The sequence below is a fragment of the Misgurnus anguillicaudatus genome, chromosome 24, assembly GCF_027580225.2.
Source record: "Misgurnus anguillicaudatus chromosome 24, ASM2758022v2, whole genome shotgun sequence".
NCBI lineage: Eukaryota > Metazoa > Chordata > Actinopteri > Cypriniformes > Cobitidae > Misgurnus > Misgurnus anguillicaudatus.
In genome coordinates this window covers 31,555,561-31,574,709 of record NC_073360.2, presented here as the reverse complement: position 1 = coordinate 31,574,709, position 19,149 = coordinate 31,555,561, and the positions used below count along the sequence as shown (strand labels likewise).

Below are 19,149 nucleotides of genomic sequence, written 5' to 3'. Positions count from 1 at the left end.
ATATTAACACAGACTGATGGGTAATCTATCAAAAGCCACCTTTATTTTCTTTTAATCAGGCACAGATACTAAACCCAATTTGAGGTACAGAGCTCTATAGGCCTATTAAAACCACAAGAGGTTTTGCATATGGTCAGTCAAAGGAAATGTGATTGGCTTTACATTACAAAAATGTGTTGCATTGCATTTACATAAATTACATTTTAAAAGAGTGCCATTAAACAAAAAATATACAAAATATAAATGAAAGCAACTTAAATTACCAATGTCCATTTCAAAATTTCAGCAGTGCCATTATACAATATAAAGACAATATCAATAAAGACAATATCAATAAACAAAATGCACAGACAATAATGAACAAATAAATAATAAACAAACTTTCAAGAAGTTTTGGGAACCGTGAAAAAGCAAAAAAAAAAAAAAAAAAAATTTCCAAAAGAAAACTCCAATATACTGGTTATGAGTCCCCCATGGGTCTTCACTGATTTAAACCACATACAAACCCAAGCTTTTGCTCTTCACCTGGGGCCTCATTTATCAACATTGCGTAGAAAATGTTCTATATTTGTACCTACGAATGAAATTTAGAATGTGCCTAAGTACAAAAAAATCGGGATTTATCAAACGTGCGCACGTGGTTCGTACGCACATCAGTAAGTAATCCTTGATGATAAATCCCACTTGTTCTTAAGCACCATGCTCGTGCACGTTCATAGTCATTTGCATTCCGAAACGCCTCCAATGAACCATATATGGTGACAACACCTCCCGTTATATGTCACGTGGTTGTGCTTTTTCCCTCATCGCAATAATGGCAAAGAGAGCGTAAAAGAGGAATTTTACAGACACAGAAATTGAGTTACTGGTGGATGGGTTTGAATCCAAGTGGCACGTACTGTTTGGTTCGCTTAGTGCGGGAGGAATGACTAACAAAGGAAGGCGGGTCTGCATGGGGATATGTTGCCGGTGAGTTTAGTTCCGTTGTGTATAAGAACACTTCTAGAAGTAGAAGGTGGTTTGGCATTGGATTATCAGCCAAAAAAATAAAAAAATAACGCGTCACAGCACACCGACGTGAAATCGGTGCAACTGGAGGAGGACAGACAACTTTCCACCTTGGACAGCAGCATATATAACCAGCATCATTGGCGCGATCTTTGAAAACGCGCTACCGGCGGAATGGATTATATTTGCCAAGTCTTCCAATAACACAAGATAAGCCATTGCACTGTGTCAAGCATTTGCCGGAGACTTCATTTATACAAATCACATGTAGAGCTTTCACAGATAAAGATACATATCACAAATAAATCATTATACTTATTTGCTGTTACCATACTGACATTAATCATTTTTAACACCTGCTTGTGGATAAAAAATAGACACTTCTTTACTCACTGAAACAGGGTCCGATGTAGTATCGCTATTCTACCACTAGATGCTCTGCGTACGCATACTCCGAGGTGTGCGTATATTTACACACATTTCTACGTATAAGTGCAATTTGATAAATTCCATACTTTGCGTAAAACTGTTCCTACACACACTTTACGCACACTTCTGTGCGTACGCACGCTTGATAAATGAGGCCCCTGGAGCCTCATTTATCAACATTGCGTAGAAAATGTTCTATATTTGTACCTACGAATGAAATTTAGAATGTGCCTAAGTACAAAATTATCGGGATTTATCAAACGTGCGCACGTGGTTCGTACGCATATCAGTAAGTAATCCTTGATGGTAAATCCCACTTGTTCTTAAGCACCATGCTCGTGCACGTTCATAGTCATTTGCATTCGGAAACGCCTCCAATGAACCATATATGGTGACAACACCTCCCGTTATATGTCACGTGGTTGTGCTTTTTCCCTCATCGCAATAATGACAAAGAGAGCGTAAAAGAGGAATTTTACAGACACAGAAATTGAGTTACTGGTGGATGAGGTTAAATCCTAATAACACATCCTGTTTGGTTTACTTAGTGCGGGAGGAATGACTAACAAAAAGAAAAAAATCTACATGGGAACATGTTACCTGTGAGTTTAATTACGTTGAATATGAGGAGAGCACACTTCCAAAAATAAAAAAGTGGTTTGTCATTAAAATAACAGCAAAAAAAAAAAAAAAAAAAAAAACGCGTCACAGCACACCGACGTGAAACGAGTGCAACTGGAGGAGGACAGACAACTTTCCACCTTGGACAGCAGCATATATAACCAGCATCATTGGCGCGATCTTTGAAAACGCGCTACCGGCGGACTGGATTATTTGCCAAGTCTTCCAATAACGCAAGATAAGCCATTGCACTGTGTCAAGCATTTGTCGGAGACTTCATTTATACAAATCACATGTAGAGCTTTCATAGATACAGATACATATCACAAATAAATCATTATACTTATTTGCTGTTACCATACTGACATTAATCATTTTTAACACCTGCTTGTGGATAATAGACACTTCTTTATACTCACTGGAACAGGGTCCTTGTAGTATCGCTATTCTACCACTAGATGCTCTGCGTACGCATACTCCGAGGTGTGCGTATATTTACACACATTTCTACGTATAAGTGCAATTTGATAAATTCCACACTTTGCGTAAAACTGTTCCTACGCACACTTTACGCACACTTCTGTGCGTACGCACGTTTGATAAATGAGGCCCCTGGTGTCTTAATGCCATTAGCTCGCAGATTCTACTGTTGATAGATTTTCTGACATCAGCTTCCTTGGCCTTATAGGAAACAGCATCTGTGGAGCAGAACAACAAGTTCTTCACAAAAATCTCTCAGAGATGCAATAAAAACTGAAAAGCACCAGCTCTGAAAACTTATATACCTTTTAAAACTTGAAGTTTCCTTGGAGCCTGCTGACATCAGCCTTCTTCTTCTTCTTCTTGAGTTTTACTGGCAGTTGGCAAACAACTTTTAGTGGCATTACCGCCACCTACTGATTAGGAGTGTGGGTCAGGATCATAGGTCAGGACCTATCTATCAGCCTCCTTGTTGCTGGTGTCTGTCCTTTCTTCGCGCCTGAATCTCAGCTTCCTACTCGAGCATTTTATATATATATATATATATATATATATATATATATATATATATATATATATATATATATATATATATATATATATATATATATATATATGAAGAGTTTGGTTCCAAAACGCAATAAACGCCATTTTTGAAAAAAATGAGTTACTGCCAAAATCAGTATTATATCAGGTCAGTAGTTAAAAGTAAATCATTAATTTTACGCAAAATCCAATACCCGCCGTGATATTCTGTCATCTTTTCTCCCTTTTTTCCCAAAATGCGACAAACGCCACTGCTCCTTTTTTACAGAATGCAATAAATCCATTTCTGATATTACAGCGGACCATTCACGCAATGTAAACAAACATGGCGGCGCGCTGAGTACACGGAGTCCTAGTTTTCCTCATCTACTTTGTACTTCGTGATCAACAAACAAAACAAAATAATACTTTAATAGCATTGCCAAACCTGTGATGGTTTTCTGTGACGGGACAGAAACGTAAGCCATCAACATCTAATTTCCGCGAGAGGCACTCGGTTGCTTGTTCTCCAGACAGCATCAAGCTTCTCATGCTAAAACATTGTGTTCTTAATATAACAAAGTAAGTGTTTTGGTTAATGCCATTAATGTTTATTTTTTAATCATTGTATACCACTAGTCAACTAAATAAATATAAAATGGTAAAGATGAATGCACATTTATACATTGATTTAATAGATTTATAGCATTTTGAAATAAAAAACTGTCATGGATTTATTGCATTTTGTGGAAAAAAGAATTCGTTTTTATAATAAATCTTTGAAAATCAAGTTATGGATTTGAATTTTTTATGTTTTTATAACCTAAAGATGCTATGTGAAAGTTTGTAACAGAAAATACTGGTTTTCATCTTGTCACTTTCTTGGTATAGAAAACACGTTTTTACCGAAATTTGTCAAAATGGATTTATTGCGTTTTGGAACCAAACTCTTCATATATAGTGCCCTTTTTGTTCTTGATTGCAATATATTTTGTATCATATATAAATGTATGTTTCATGCATATATTGCAATATATCAAAGCATATAAAGACAAACTATTACATGTAAAAAATACAGTGCCCTTTCTGTTCTTGATTGCAATATATTTTGTCTCATATATACATGCATGGTTTATGCATATATTGCAATATATCAAAGCATATAAAGACAAACTATAACATGTAAAAAATATAGTGCCCTTTTTGTTCTTGATTGCAATATATTTTGTCTCATATATACATGTATGGTCTATGCATATATAGCAATATATCAAAGCATATAAAGACCAACTATTACATGTAAAAAATATAGTGCCTTTTTTGTTCTTGAATGCAATATATTTTGTCTCATATATACATGTATGTTTCATGCATATATTTCAATATATTGGAAAATATAAATATAAAAATCCCATATATGGGAATATGTTGCCTAATATATTACATGATATTTTCCAATATACTGCAATATATTTTTGTTTCATAAGGGATTGTAACATCTCATTCTAAATAGGCTTATGCAATACACTATAAATATGCCAATAAAATTATTATTTCTTAACGAATAAAATTAAGATAATACATTCTGAATTAAGATGGGTATTTGGCAATAACGAAATTAAGAGAAAGGCTCCGCGGGATTTGCGTCGTCACTTCTCTCCATTACTGCCAACATTAGTCATCCTCCGTCTAAATTATGTATTTAAGACTTGATTCATATTTAGTTATACATTGAAAAACCTACTCACCAAGATTAGGCTACATGTTTTTGATGAGGAAAATCATTAAATCCACTGTAAATGAATTCAGCGCGATCCTGCGCTACTGCATCCAGCAGCATTGAACTTGACCGCTCATTTACCTCACAAAGCCGGAGCGCAAGCCCGAGCCCGGCTCGAGCCCGTGTAAAATGTTAGAAATGAAGCCCGAACCTGCCCGAGCCCGTCGGGTCCCGACGGGTCCCGTCGGGTTCGGGCAAAGATCTTCAGCTCTACCACACTCCACCCCTATTCTCCCTTATAAAGGGAAATTACAGAGATGTTGTTGTAGACATTGACATCCACATATACCTGCGAACACAATAGAAAATAAAGACAAAGAAAATGGGTAAGATTATATGGGTATATTTACATTTATGCTTTAATGTTATGTTTTTGTTTCATAGTATGACTGACAAAGAAGCAGGGAACTTGATTTAAAATATAGTGTACAATATTATGGTACATAAATCAAACTTTGCTTACTCTTAACACTGATAAAAAATAATAAAACTATCAACACTTATAAACTAAATGTGTTTTGCTAAACATGTGTAGTATAGCTGTTTAGACCTGGAAATAGTTCATTGTTAAAACGACTTCTGACAATGTCAATAAATGAAAACAATTCATTAGGATGAGCTATACCTGCGACATTAGGTATAGCTCCTCCTAATGAATTTTTATTGACAATGAACTATTTCCAGTATGCAGACAAGTATTACCAACAGAAGCGTGGGTTCAATAGTATGGGTAGTTGCTTTGCACCGTCGTATGTATGCCTAGTTTATTTATTGATAACCCCGTGAACAATCTATTTCTTCCTAAAATCACTCTCTGGAAAAGATACATTGATGATGTATTTTTTATTTGGATGGGGACTTTGGCTGAAATTGATAATTGTATGGCCTATATTACCTCTACCACATCGTTCTTGGGGTTTACAGTAGACCAACAGTATTAAACAGTATTAATTTTCTGGATGTGACTATTTATAAAAACTTCCAAGGAGGTTTAGAAACATAAATTCATCGCAAGTAGAAATACTCTCCTTATATAGTTATCACCCCAAACAACTGGTTAAAAATATTCCTAGTGGACAATTTTTACGTCTCAGAAGAAATTGCAGTATTGAAGCCAAGTTCGTGTGCGGGGCATCAGAAATGATAGAAAGGTTTCAGAGCACACTGAAAAAATAATTCATTCAATTTACTAATTTTTTTTTAAGATAAGTGGTTGCAATAAATGTATTTAAGCTACATTTAAACAAACAAAAAAATAAATAAAAAGGCAAAACAAAACAAAAAACTTTTGTTTAAATGTAGATTAAATAAATTGATTGCAACGATCACATGTTCTGGGTAAAACTAAACGTGCCTCGATGCAAAGACTGCTTCTCCACAGAGTTCTCTCACATTACTGGAGAAATAAAACATGTCATTAAGAAACAATGACATATCTTGAAGAGCAATCCAGCACTTAAAGATGACTTTTAAGCGCCCTCGCTCACTAGAGATGGGCTGGTTCATACGACCACGAGCCCTCCACCAAAACCTTTGTGGCTACCGGCTTCTCCTGTGGGCTTTTATAGATGTGGGCGCTGTACCCAATGTTCTGACACAAAGCAATTTTCTCATCCTCAGTCAGGTAAAAAATACAAGATTAACCCTCAAATGCTCATCATTTTCTGTTTACACTTCTGGCCCTTGGGGTCTATATGACCCCAAATTTGAAAGCATAATTGAAAGAAAAATATACATTTTCAATAATACAAATAATATATATCTTTTTTTTACTTCTCATTTATACAATAAAGCTGTGTTTTGAGAGATTTGAAGTACTTTTGTACCTGTTTACCACTAAATTCCTCAATTACACCATTGACTTGCCTGAAAAAAAAAAAATATATATATATACATATATATTGAAAATTCACATAAATTATGTTCTAAATTTTGATTTAAATTCTTTTTTGATATTAATATAGGTGTTAGGTGTTGAATTCAGCCATCGGTGTTTAGAAAAAAACAAAAGAATTACTGTTTAGAAATTAAATCATTTCGACCAGCAGATGCCCATAGAGACCCATTCATTTTACTAGATATGGCCAACTGCTCAAATCATTACTTTAGTGATATATTTTGTGAATTTATATTTATATAAACATTAGAAAGCACATTCAAAATAAATATTATTTCAAATAGTAATTTTTTATAGTTTTTGATGCATTTTGAAATGCCTGTTTTTACAAAATGCCTTAGAAATTTGACTGAGTGTAAGTGTGCACGCATGTGCGTGTGTGCGTGTGTGTGTGTGTGTGTGTGTGTGTGTGTGTTTGTGAGTGTACATGTCATGTGCGTGCATTAGGTCACACCCCTTTATATTTTTTTCTGCATTTGTGGCTGATTTTATTTGCCAAATTCTATAAAAATGCTCTCTGTGGCAGCCATGCGTGCGTGTGTGTGTGTGTTTGTGTGTGTGTTTGTATGTGTGTGTGTGTGTGTGGGTTTGTGCGTGTGTGGGTTTGTATGTGTGTGTGTGAGAGAGTGTGCATGAGAAGGAGAGAGAAAGTGTGTGTTTGTGTGTGTGTGTGTACATGTGCGTGTATTAGGTCACACCCCTTTATATCTTATATAAAGAATATACAGTTTGCATGGAATAAAATGCATTATGTCTATGGAATGTCCCCACAAAACATGGAAACCAGAATTTGTGTGTGTTAATATTTGTGTCATCAGATATTAAAGTCTAGTTTTGAACTAAACTACATGAACTATAGAAGACATTGACACTTTAATGAAAAAATGAGTTAGGATAGATTCCATCTACACTAGAGCCCGACCGATAAAGCATTTTGAAGGCCGACACCGATACAAATGTTTGTTGGATTTAAAATCCGATATTCCGAAATATCGGCCGATATTTTTTTTCCTTTTGTTTTCCAGAAATGCGCAACAAAACATTAACAGATTTCCCTAACATTAGTTATTTGTAGTTATTTATGAGTTTTAACTAAAATAATATGATAATGCATTTTAAAAACAAACTTTTCTTTTATTGTCACAACAGAACAGAGGAACATCAAAATATATTAAAGTTCTGATAAATAAAATGTATAAAAATACAAACTTAAGATATGTAATGGAAAGGCCTTTGAACAAAAACGCAAAAACAACAACAACCAAATCAAAGTTACCAGTTTTAAAAGACTTGGTTCATAAATATAACTTTGAATAGGACTGGAGACAAATTCTGTTAAGTTCTGATAAATAACATTATGGTTGAAGGCTGTATCGTCCATTTTTTTTATTTATTTATCGGCCATTATGAATGCCGAAACCGATAGTTTGGAAAATGACCAATATCGGCTGATAATATTGGTCTGTCGATATATCGGTCGGGCTCTAATCTACACTATACCTTGTTTATCAGCATGTCCTTAAAATTAACCCATGTTAATAGCACCAAAAATATAATTCTCCATTATTTACATAAATATTACATAAAATATTAGTCAGTCATAAACTAAACGTATAGTTTAAACTAATGTTCTTTAAACAATTTTAAGCTTTTTTGTGTTGTTAATTACGAAAACAGGTTAACTTTTCAATGTGCATGAGTTTGTTTGTTCTGAACCCACACAATAAACCACGTGCACAGATATCGATCCACACTGATAACTGTCAAATCATAAGTAATTTCTCTCTCTTTTCTTTCTGCAGTGGGCACATCTATGGAACATCAAAATCTGACCGAAGTCCCAACAATTAAATTTACCATGCAGCCGAAGAGCTTAACAAACATTGGAATCTTCGAGATATGCATATGTTTTGTCATCACAGTCATAGGAGGCATTGGAAATGGACTTGTCATCTTTGTGACCGGCTACAAAATGAAGAGGACAGTCAATCCCATTTGGTTTCTCAACTTGGCGATTGCAGACACAATTTTTATTACGTTCTTGGTTTACAAAATAGTTTTTGTCTTTGACAAGAGTTTAATTATGAACTTGAACAAACACATCAATGCATGTTTGTCTGTTGGTTTTGCACTAAATATGTTTGCAAGTGTTTTCTTTCTGACAGTTATCAGTGTGGATCGATGTCTGTGCACGTGGTTTATTGTTTGGGTTCAGAACAAACGAACTTTTGTCAAAGCCAGAATCATATGTGTATTTGTGTGGATTTTAGCCATCTGCTGCAGCATCCCTTTTGGGCTTTGTTGAGTATCTGTATGAAGCTGAAAATTATATCAATGTCTTTATGTTTCTGTTCACATTCATGTTTATTGTGGGATTTCTAATTCCCTTTATAATCATTGCATCTTCATACATAGCTATTGGTGTGCGAGTAAAGCGTCTCAAAACAGGAAAGCAGCTTCGGCCTTTCCGGATCATATCTGTGATTCTGGCTTTTTTCATATGCTGGTTTCCTTTCCATGTTCAAAAACTGTGTTTGATAAGTGCATATAAGTATAACTGGAGTGCCTGTGCTAGAAAGAAACTTAATGATGCAGAACCTTTTGTAGACTGTCTTGCTTTTTTTAACAGTTGTCTGAACCCCATTCTCTATGTTTTCATGTGTGATGAGTATAAGAAGAAACTTAAAAAGTCTCTTCTGCTGGTGTTTGAGGGGGCTTTTACTGAAGGGCATTTGGGTTTAAGATCAACTCCACTTCCTCAAAACGCTCTATGTCACGAGGTACTGTGTACAGACAGACGTGTACAGACAGAAGAAACAACCATCTGATCTTTTGCTGGCAACAGGAGAAGATAATAATTTTTAGCTTCAGTCTTTAGATGATTGGAGATATAAATTTGTAATTTGGAAATAAATATTTCTCAAGTACTTCTCCATTCTCTGTGTTCAGACAAACAGAAAGTCTCACTGCAAACTCTTGTCAACAGCTCAATGTAGAGGAAGTGAAGAATCAATCTACAAATCTCTTGCTTAGGTTAAAGTTAACTCTCTTACTGAATGTTTATCTTTTGATTTTATTATGCAGAATTATTTGTTGTAACGTTATTAGTGCAAATATTTCTTATCTTATAGCTATCTAAGCTTATCTTTCCTAAATCTAAGCTCATAGCTAAAAAACTTATTTCCTGCTAAGGACATTTCTCAATATAAAGGTAATTTGATGTTAAATTGTGTCTTTTTCTTATTTAAACCTTTACTTTCACTATTATAAAAATAAAATATATCAGGTTGAACATAACAGTTACAGATATGTGTAGTTATTTATAATACTGAACTCATTAAATAAATAAAGTTACAACACTTACAGTTTAAGGTACAACATACACGATGTAGAAAATGCATGATTAGCCAATTTTTGGTAACACTTTACAATAAGGTTCATTAGTTAACTAACATGAACAAACCATAAGCAATACATTTGTCACAGTATTTATTAATTTTTGTTAATGTTAGTTAATAGAAATAAAGCTTTTAATTGTTTGTTCATGTTAGTTCACAGTGCATTAACTAACTTTAACAAGATTTTAATAAAGTATTACTAATTGACAATTGTTGAAATGAACATTAACAAAGATCAATAAATGCTGTATAAGTGCAGTTCATTATTAGTTCATGTAAACTAATGTAGTTAACTAATGTTAAGTAATGAACTTTATCGTAAAGTGTTATTGAGTTTTTAAAGTTTTTACAGTAGTGCAAATGTTACAACTCACCCCATAGGTGTAACTTTGCAGGCAAATATTTCAATACTACTTTGTCTATAAGTATCTGGTACCTGCACTATTCATCCCTCATTTAACCATAGTTCAATTCAAATTGGATATAAATGTCTAGAAAAAGCAGCACTATTATGAAAAAAAATAATTTATATGTGACCCAGTCTGTAAAAATCATACTGAAGTCTCAAAATCAAATTCTGAGATAATGAAAGTCAAAGTCTGATTGGCCAAAAAGAAAAGCCCTGTGGCCACAGACGCAGCGAGATGCTGCAAAATCACAGAAATATTCGCCAAGAAGGGAGCAGGTCAGTCAAGTTACCAGTAAAAGCATGCATCTATACATTGACGATTATTTGCTTTAAAGTCAGGTGTTGGCATGATGCGTTGCTTTGCGTAGTCCTTACCGGGGAAACTCCTATACTGCCGCTCAGGCAGATCATTCGTTTATTAGTCAATTAGCAGGTCATAGCAAGTCCTGCTATTCATGCAACCACAGCGAAACATCATGGGTGATATGTTAAGTTTATTATTTTATTTAAAATTTTTTTACAAAAACAGTATCAAAAGCCCAATCATGCTTTTTTACGGTCATTTCACCTTTTAATTTACAGCTCTTAACCTGATAAGGAACACTGTGCACGTGAGGCTGCATTATGTCATTGTAACTTTGAAGCATGAAAAAGGTCTTTTATCATGCACACAACATCGTTTAAAAGAAACTTGTCATTTACATCAACCCACATAAATACGCTGTCAAGCGCCATAATTACTTTGCCAAACCTATGGGCGGCAGTGTAGGGAGAGGAATAAAGCCAGGCAAGCCAATCAAAATCCTCATTATAAAACGGCTCGTTCTGGTTCTTCATTCTGATTGGTTGAATCTCATTGAACGCGTTCTAAGCCGTGATAAAATACCCAGGTAACCCCACGGTTCAGACTGCATCACAAGTATCACTGCGCCACTGTTGCTGCGTACTGATTTATGAAAATAAACACCACAGTCTTTAATCATTTTTAAATTTTTCTACATTTGCACAATTATGGTGATATCCAGACAAATGTCAACAAACATTGTTGAGTCATTTCGTCAATAAAGAGAAAACGTTCTCTGGGTTGTTTTTGTATTAAATGGATATTTCCGCTATTGTCCACTAGATGGCAATCTTACCCAACTTAAACACGCTTCGCGTCGAACAACGCCCCTTAGCTCTTATAAAATGCACTGGTAACCCACTGCTTCTTGGGGTTTATTGCTTTAGAATACACCAACAATTAACACAAGCGACTTCCTGTTTCTTTCATATGCCGCTTAATGTGACGTTTCAGAACCTAAAACCCTGTTTCTCCCAGTTGGCACGGCAACACATAAACGGGGTAATCCGAAATCTCCACTTTGGCCAGAGATTTAGAAATAATCGTTTTCAGTGATAAAAATGGGGTTTTCATGTAAATGAGAGGCCAAAACGCAGGGAAATATCTGCGTCTTTCCTTCTCGGGGGGCATCTATTTTTTGATGGTTCACCTACAGCAGGGGTCACCAACGTGGTCATAGAGTCTGTGAGGTGCCAGCCAAAGCACATTCTATTAATAGTCTCAACTGTATTATTTAGTCATTACATATTTTTTATAGTAGCTTGGCTTGGTTTACGTATGTTAAAATTTTAAACAATACTAAAACATATAAACAAGTGAAATAAAATAAAATAAACAAGTAAAACAAAAATTTTTAAGTAGACTATATCAAAAAGTAGCCCTCCAGATTGTTTTATCCATTGTGGTAGCCCTTGCTCATAAAAAAGGTTGGAGACCCCTGACCTACAGTATAGACATAGACTGCATCTTTACAACTCATTATTAAGATAGATCACTTGTTGGACAGTCCCCTTTGTATACATTTATTTCCAGTCAGATGAACACATTGGCTGAATTTATAATTTGTCTGGTAGTCTACCTGTTATATAAACTAATAATATTAACCTATAAGATTAGCAAGTATGGTGAAACATGGTGACGGCAGCAGTCAAAGTGGCCTGGGATGGAGTCAAATTCCCAGCCTGAATTATTGTCCCAGTCTGTCCCTGCTGATGGGGTTAGGTACCCGCTGGGTGAAAATATATTCAAGCCCACCAAAAAAGTAGCTAAGTTCTCCAGACATATTTCAAAATGATGCTATGTTTTAGTCAACAAGACACTGACATAACATAACATTGGATTTGGATCATACACACTCAACTCAGAAACCGAAAAAAAAAAACATATGATGAAAAAATTTACTTACATGCCACCAAAACACTCTTTCATCAATAACTTTATTGAAAAAATACCTTTTCATAAATTTACGGGAGATTGTCTTTTGGCAGCATGAAAAAAACGTAAAAACCAACTCGCTCAACCCTGTGCAACAATCTAAACAGTCCGTGTTACTAACCCCACATTAGTTTTTGGCTAATTATGCATTTTATACATCATCTATATTGTACATAAAACTGTAAGGGGTGTAACTACATTTGGACATTACGTTCAGTATTATAAATAACTACACATATCTGTTATGTTCAACCTGATATATTTGATCTGTTTTTATCACAGTGAAAATAGAGGTTTAAATAAGATAAAGACACAATTTAGCATAAAATGACCTTTATATTGAGAAATGTTGCAAAATGTTCTAAACAGGAAATAAACAGTTTTTTAGCTATAAGCTTATAGATTTAGATAAGATAAGCTTAGATAGTTACAAGATAAGATTTTAAAAAAAAAGAAAGATTTGCACTAATAATGTTACAACATATAATTGTGCATAACAAAACAAAAAGATAAACATTCAGTGAGAGAGTTAAATTTAACCTAAGTAAGAGATTTGTAGATTGATTCTTCACTTCCTTTTCATCGATACATTGAGCTGTTAGCAAAAATTTGGAGTGAGACTTTCTGTTTGTTTGAACACAGGAGAATGGAGGAGTACTTAAGAAATCTTTATCTCTAAATTACAAATGTATATCTCCAATCATCTAAAGACTGAAGCTAAAAAGTTCTCTTGCCTGTCAGCAAAAGATCAGATGGTTGTTTCTTATGTCTGTATACTTACTACCTGCAGACATTGAGAGTTTTGAGGGAGTGGAGTTGATCTCAAAGCCAAAATTTGCTCCTCAATAAAAGCCCCCTCAAACACCAGCAGGAAAGACTTTTTAAGTTTCTTCTTATACTCGTCACACATGAACACATAGAGAACAGGGTTCACACAACTATTAAGAAAAATCAGGCAAAAAACAAAAGGTCCTGCAGCATAAATTTTCTCAAAAGCACTGGCACTCCAGTTATACTTATATGCAGTTATTAAACACAATTGCTGAACATGCAAAGGAAACCAGCATATGAAAAAAGCCAGAATCACAGATATGATCCGGAAAGGCCGAAGCTGCTTTCCTGTTTTGAGACGTTTTACCCGCACACCAATAGCTATGTATGAAGATACAATGATTATAAAGGGAATTACAAATCCCATAATAAACATAAATGTGAACAGAGACATATAGACATTGATGACATTTTCAGCATCATGTACATAATCAACAAAGCCAAAAGGGATGCTGTAGTAGATGGATAAAAACCACACAAATACACTGATGTTTTTGGCTTTGACTAAAGTTCGTTTGTTCTGAACCCAAACAACAAACCATGTGCACAGACATCGATCCACACTGATAACTGTCAGAAATAAAACACTTGCAGACATATTTAGTGCAAAACCAAAATACAAACATGCATTCATGTGTTTGTTCAAGTTCAAAAGTATGTTGTTGTCAAAGGCAACAACAATTGTGTACACCAAGAACATAATAAAAAAGAAGTCTGCAATCGCCAAGTTTAGAAACCAAATGGAGTTTACTGTCTTCTTAATTTTGTAGCCGGTCACAAAGATGACAAGTCCATTTCCAATGACACCTACGACTATGATGACAAAATATATGCATATCTCAAAGATTTCAATGTTTGTTAAGCTCTTCGGACTTCTGTCAGATTTTGATGTCCCAATAGTTGTGTCCACTGCAGAAAGAAAATAGAGAGAAATGACTCATGATTACAGTCTCATGCTCAGTGAAAAGTGAACCTGTTTAATTTATTCGCCAAACAAAAAAAGCTTAATTTTTTTAAAGAACATTCATTTAAACTATATGTGTAGTCTATGACTGACTAATATATTATGTAATATTTACAGCGGGGAAGATAATTTTTTGACACATCAGCATTTTTATCAGTAAGGAGATTTCTAAGTGGGCTATTTATACCAATAGCCATCATGTAATCAACAACAAAGGCTTTTCTACAAAGTATTAAATAAAGTGTGTTCAATACTTATTCCCTGTGTCATTTTACTTTATTTATTATGACTCAACTTGTATACTTAAATGTTCTGATTTCTTTGTATGAATTCAATATTTGGCTTGATGGCTACATCTGGTGGAAATTTTGTGTCAATAGCCCACTTAGAAATCCCCTTAAAAATGCTGATGTGTCAAATACTTATTTTCCCCGCTGTATGTAAATAATGGAGAATTAAATTTTTGGTGCTAGCAACATGGGTTCAATTTTAAGGACATGCTAATAAACAATGTATACTGTAGATGCAATGTAACTCATTTAAGTCATTTTGGATTTAAGTCTCAATGTCTTCTAGAGTTCATGTAGTTTAGTTCAAAACTAGACATTAATATCTGTTGTGATTTGAAGGAGGTTAGCTAAATTTTTTATTAGTTTATACTTTTAATATGTTCATTTATAATCTTATGCAATAAATACATAAACAAAAAAGTAATACATACTTTTACTCAATGATAATTAAAGTAAAATGTCCTCAACATGCCCATTTTGCGAGACTTTTCACATTGACTGTATAAAAACAGAAATCAATTTTCTTTATTGAAAGAAGCTATAAGATGCTAATCTATAAAACCATTTTTATATCGACTTCCACAGGCATGTTTAACAAAACACATTTGGTTTATAAGTGTTTATAGTTTTTATTATGTTCTATCAGTGCTGAGAGGGAAACATTTTTGATTTATTTACCATACACTGTTAAACATTTTTGTACATTTTACAGTTATTTACTGTACAGTATATCACCCAGTATAATACTGCAAACTATTTGTACAGTAAAGTCAGGAAAGCGTCATTGGCATTGGATGAACGCGTAACATAGCTTAAAGCATTATAACCGTAATATTAGAAGACCAAATTCAATATAAACCTTATTAATAATTTATATTATGTATGTGACTCGGAAAGACTTTATAATGAGATCAGAGTTTTTATCACTGCAGACGGGTCCCTGCAGCATGCACTTGACCCGTCGTGCTTGACACCTGCTCCTGATAGCCTGCCGTGTCCGTTTGGTGGATGCCCAGCAGACACACAGGACACAGGCATGAAAAACGAAAGGCGTGGTCACAGTCACTGGTGCTCGCCTCATCATCACCTTTACCGCTGCTGTTAAATGTTAAACATATTCGTAACTTCTTTTGTTTGTTCGACATCCACATCCCCGGAACCGCCGCAACCTTGCACTTTGAGAGTGCGATGCTTTCATTTTTATTTTTAAACACACTTCGCTGAGGCCTGTTTTTGTCAGACCAATAATATTTTATTCAGTCAGTCACATTTTTTATTGCATGCGCATGTCCATTTTATTTAAATCTCTATTAAATTAATCCATAATTGAGATTTAAATCCAAGTTTAAGTGGTGAAACAGGACTAAAGGATAATCCTAAATATAACTTTGAATATAAAAATTCTTTGTGGGGATAAATTAATGAGGATTTAACCAAATATACTGCAAGAACTAGAATGAGAGACAGTTGATGAAGAAGAGGACAGTGGTTATCCATCCTTTCTTCACCACCTCAGAGAGTTTGAGTGGAACAACTTGTATTAGGTGCGATACTTCTCAATAAGATATGTGCTGCATAGGGTTAATTAGGTCTCCTAAAATTAACAAACAGCTGTAACATACATTACATACAGTACTGTTTAAGTAAAAACTTAAATGTAGTCAAAATTATTGACTATTTTTCTTTTGCTTACAGGACTCATGATTATTTTATACCAGAAGTATGCACTGTAAAAAATTAGCTGTAATTATGCAGCTGGTTGCCAGTAACTTACTGTAGACAATAAAGATGGAAAATTTGTAATGTTCATTTAACTTTAAACAAACTGTTGCCAGTAAATAACATAAATGTAAAATCTACAGTAAGTTACTGGCAGCTAGTTGCCAGTAATACCCAGTAATACTGTAATTTCTACAGAAATTTTTTTACAGTGTGGCATTTTTGAAGCTACCATATTGTTCCTTATGACAATAATTTCCTGTGCATTCAGTACTGTAAGTTTGTAAGTAAATTTACTGTAATTAAAAGATGAAGAGTATATCTCCTGTATAGCTTACCAGCTAACAGAGAAAAGTTTTAAGAACTTTCCTTCAAAGTTTCAAGAGGTCACTATAATGTTAAGCCAAAGCCAATATAAAAGTTTCCAGTTTTTAAATGTTTTAGCAATGTTACATTCTATCATTTTCAAATGTTAAGACAATATCATATTTTATTGTTCTTGCTTTTTAAAATACCTGTTTAGTATATTTTAAAGAATGTTTTTATATGATAGAGAGAGAAACATTATATTCTATTATTTTAAAATTGTCATAAACATCATTGCTGAAAATTCTGTACATTTTAAAAGCAAACACTATTCACTTATTAGGTTTAGATGTAGGCTTTGTTAAATTTAAAGTCACCATTATGGTGATTAGTGTTTGTTTTATTTTGACTTTTCAATGATTTTTATATTTATATTTTTTGGCTGCTATAACTGTATGTTTAAAACATAGCAACAATGTCATTTAAAAGTTATGTCTGTTGGTAATGATCATCATCTAGTAATTAGATTTATTAATTCAGTATTTACTCACTCATCAAAAGTCGTTTTTAACTGTGAAACGACAGATTGAGATACAACACTCTCATAACAGTTTGCATGTGTTTGTAAAGACTAACCTGACATCCAAATGCCACCTTAACCACAAACACACACACACACACACACACACACACACACACACACACACAGTCGCTGTTTTCGTGTTTGATCTTCAATGCCATGTTTAAGTCCTCAAGCAATTGAGTACTCGTGCCCATCCCTAATGTTTACCATCAGATACTTTCACCACCGTGGAATTGTATTACTGGCTTCTTTTTGCCATAACAAACATGTTTTCTTCTTTCTTTACACCATTCCAGCATCTATACCTATATTTATGGCGAGAACTGGTTAAAATGACACCAAACATGAAGCTGAAACCTTTGTAGCATCACAATATAGAATGTATATGACATTAGATTCAATAGACCTTCATTGAACAGGAATTTGGGAGAAACCCAACGCTGATCTCTTGTACATACTACACATGTTTAGCAAAACACATATAAGTGTTCATAGGTTTTATTGCGTTAACAAAGTTTGATTCATGTACCATAAATAATGGAGTGAAATCTTTTGTGTGCACATATTGTACACTATTAAAAATCAAGTTCCCTGCTTCTTTGTCAGTCAAAAATTAAACTCATAATGAAACAAAAACATAACATTAAAGCATGGATGTAAATTCTTACCCATTTTCTTTGTCTTTATTTTCTACTGTGTGTCTGCTGGTAGATGTTGTCAATGCCCACAACGTCTCTGCAATTTTCCTTTATAAGGGAGAATAGGGGTGGGATGTGGGGTGATGATGTAAAACAGACAAATATGCTTCTGTAGAAAGGCATTTTAAATACCATCTGCCAAGAACAAATTTCCCATGCCAGATAAAATAAGAACCATAAAAACATTGTTTATGAATCTATTTTACATTAGGGTTAACCCTCTGGGGTCTGTAAGTTTGTTGGCCTCTTTGAGAAGTTTTGATCTGCACTGACATTTCTGCCTTTTCAGTCGCTTAAAGAAATAGTTCACCTAAAAGTAAAAATGTTGTCATCGTTTTCTCATTTTCATGTTGTTTTAAACCTGTATGCATTTTTTTTCTGATGAACATCAAAGAATATATTTTGATAAGTGATGGTAAACACACATCTAATTGACTACTATCTATGCTGAGAGCCGGTGACCTATGGTTATTTAAATCCTGATCCCACGAGAATTCTTACATATTTTACGAGTTGGCTAGTTTCTATGAAAGCATACAAAGTTAATCGTGCAAAACCGTATGATTCTCATGAAAAAACAACAACAACGAAACCCCCCCCCCCCCGGCAATATAACAGAATATAAAACTGAAGTGTCAAGCCTAAGCAATTATTTCATTTGGTCCACAATGAGAATGCACAACCTTATTGAACATAAAAGATTAAAAAGGCTTAATTAAAAGCTATATAATAAACATGTCATATATTATATATTACTTTTTGTATAACCAGACTTAAACAGGTGGCAGGGTTTGGTGGTTAGCATAAACAATAGATCAATTTGAGGACAGGCTGTGAATAATGCAAGTCCAATGTGGAAATGTGGCACAATGCGAAGAGGAGTTTATTGAAAAATAATGCATACCCGTGGAACATTTCTCAATCAGTCAGAAT

The 19,149-nt window shown here is 34.2% G+C and overlaps 2 protein-coding genes and 1 pseudogene across 2 annotated transcripts in view; 2 read left to right on the top strand and 1 right to left on the bottom strand.

Annotated features, from left to right (window-relative positions):
- LOC129438894 (C3a anaphylatoxin chemotactic receptor-like) overlaps positions 1-19,149 on the top strand; it is a 391,623-nt gene that overhangs the window by 174,939 nt on the left and 197,535 nt on the right. The gene's annotated exons all lie outside the window — the stretch shown is intronic.
- LOC141361608 (C3a anaphylatoxin chemotactic receptor-like) lies at positions 5,071-9,729 on the top strand (annotated as a pseudogene).
- On the bottom strand, positions 13,167-18,284 carry LOC129438400 (C3a anaphylatoxin chemotactic receptor-like). Its single transcript, XM_055197150.2, has 2 exons — positions 18,187-18,284; positions 13,167-14,565 (listed from the first exon to the last, which is right to left on the bottom strand). The coding sequence occupies exons 1-2, from the start codon at positions 18,188-18,190 to the stop codon at positions 13,589-13,591; spliced, it is 981 nt and encodes a 326-aa protein (XP_055053125.2). The 5' UTR covers positions 18,191-18,284; the 3' UTR covers positions 13,167-13,588.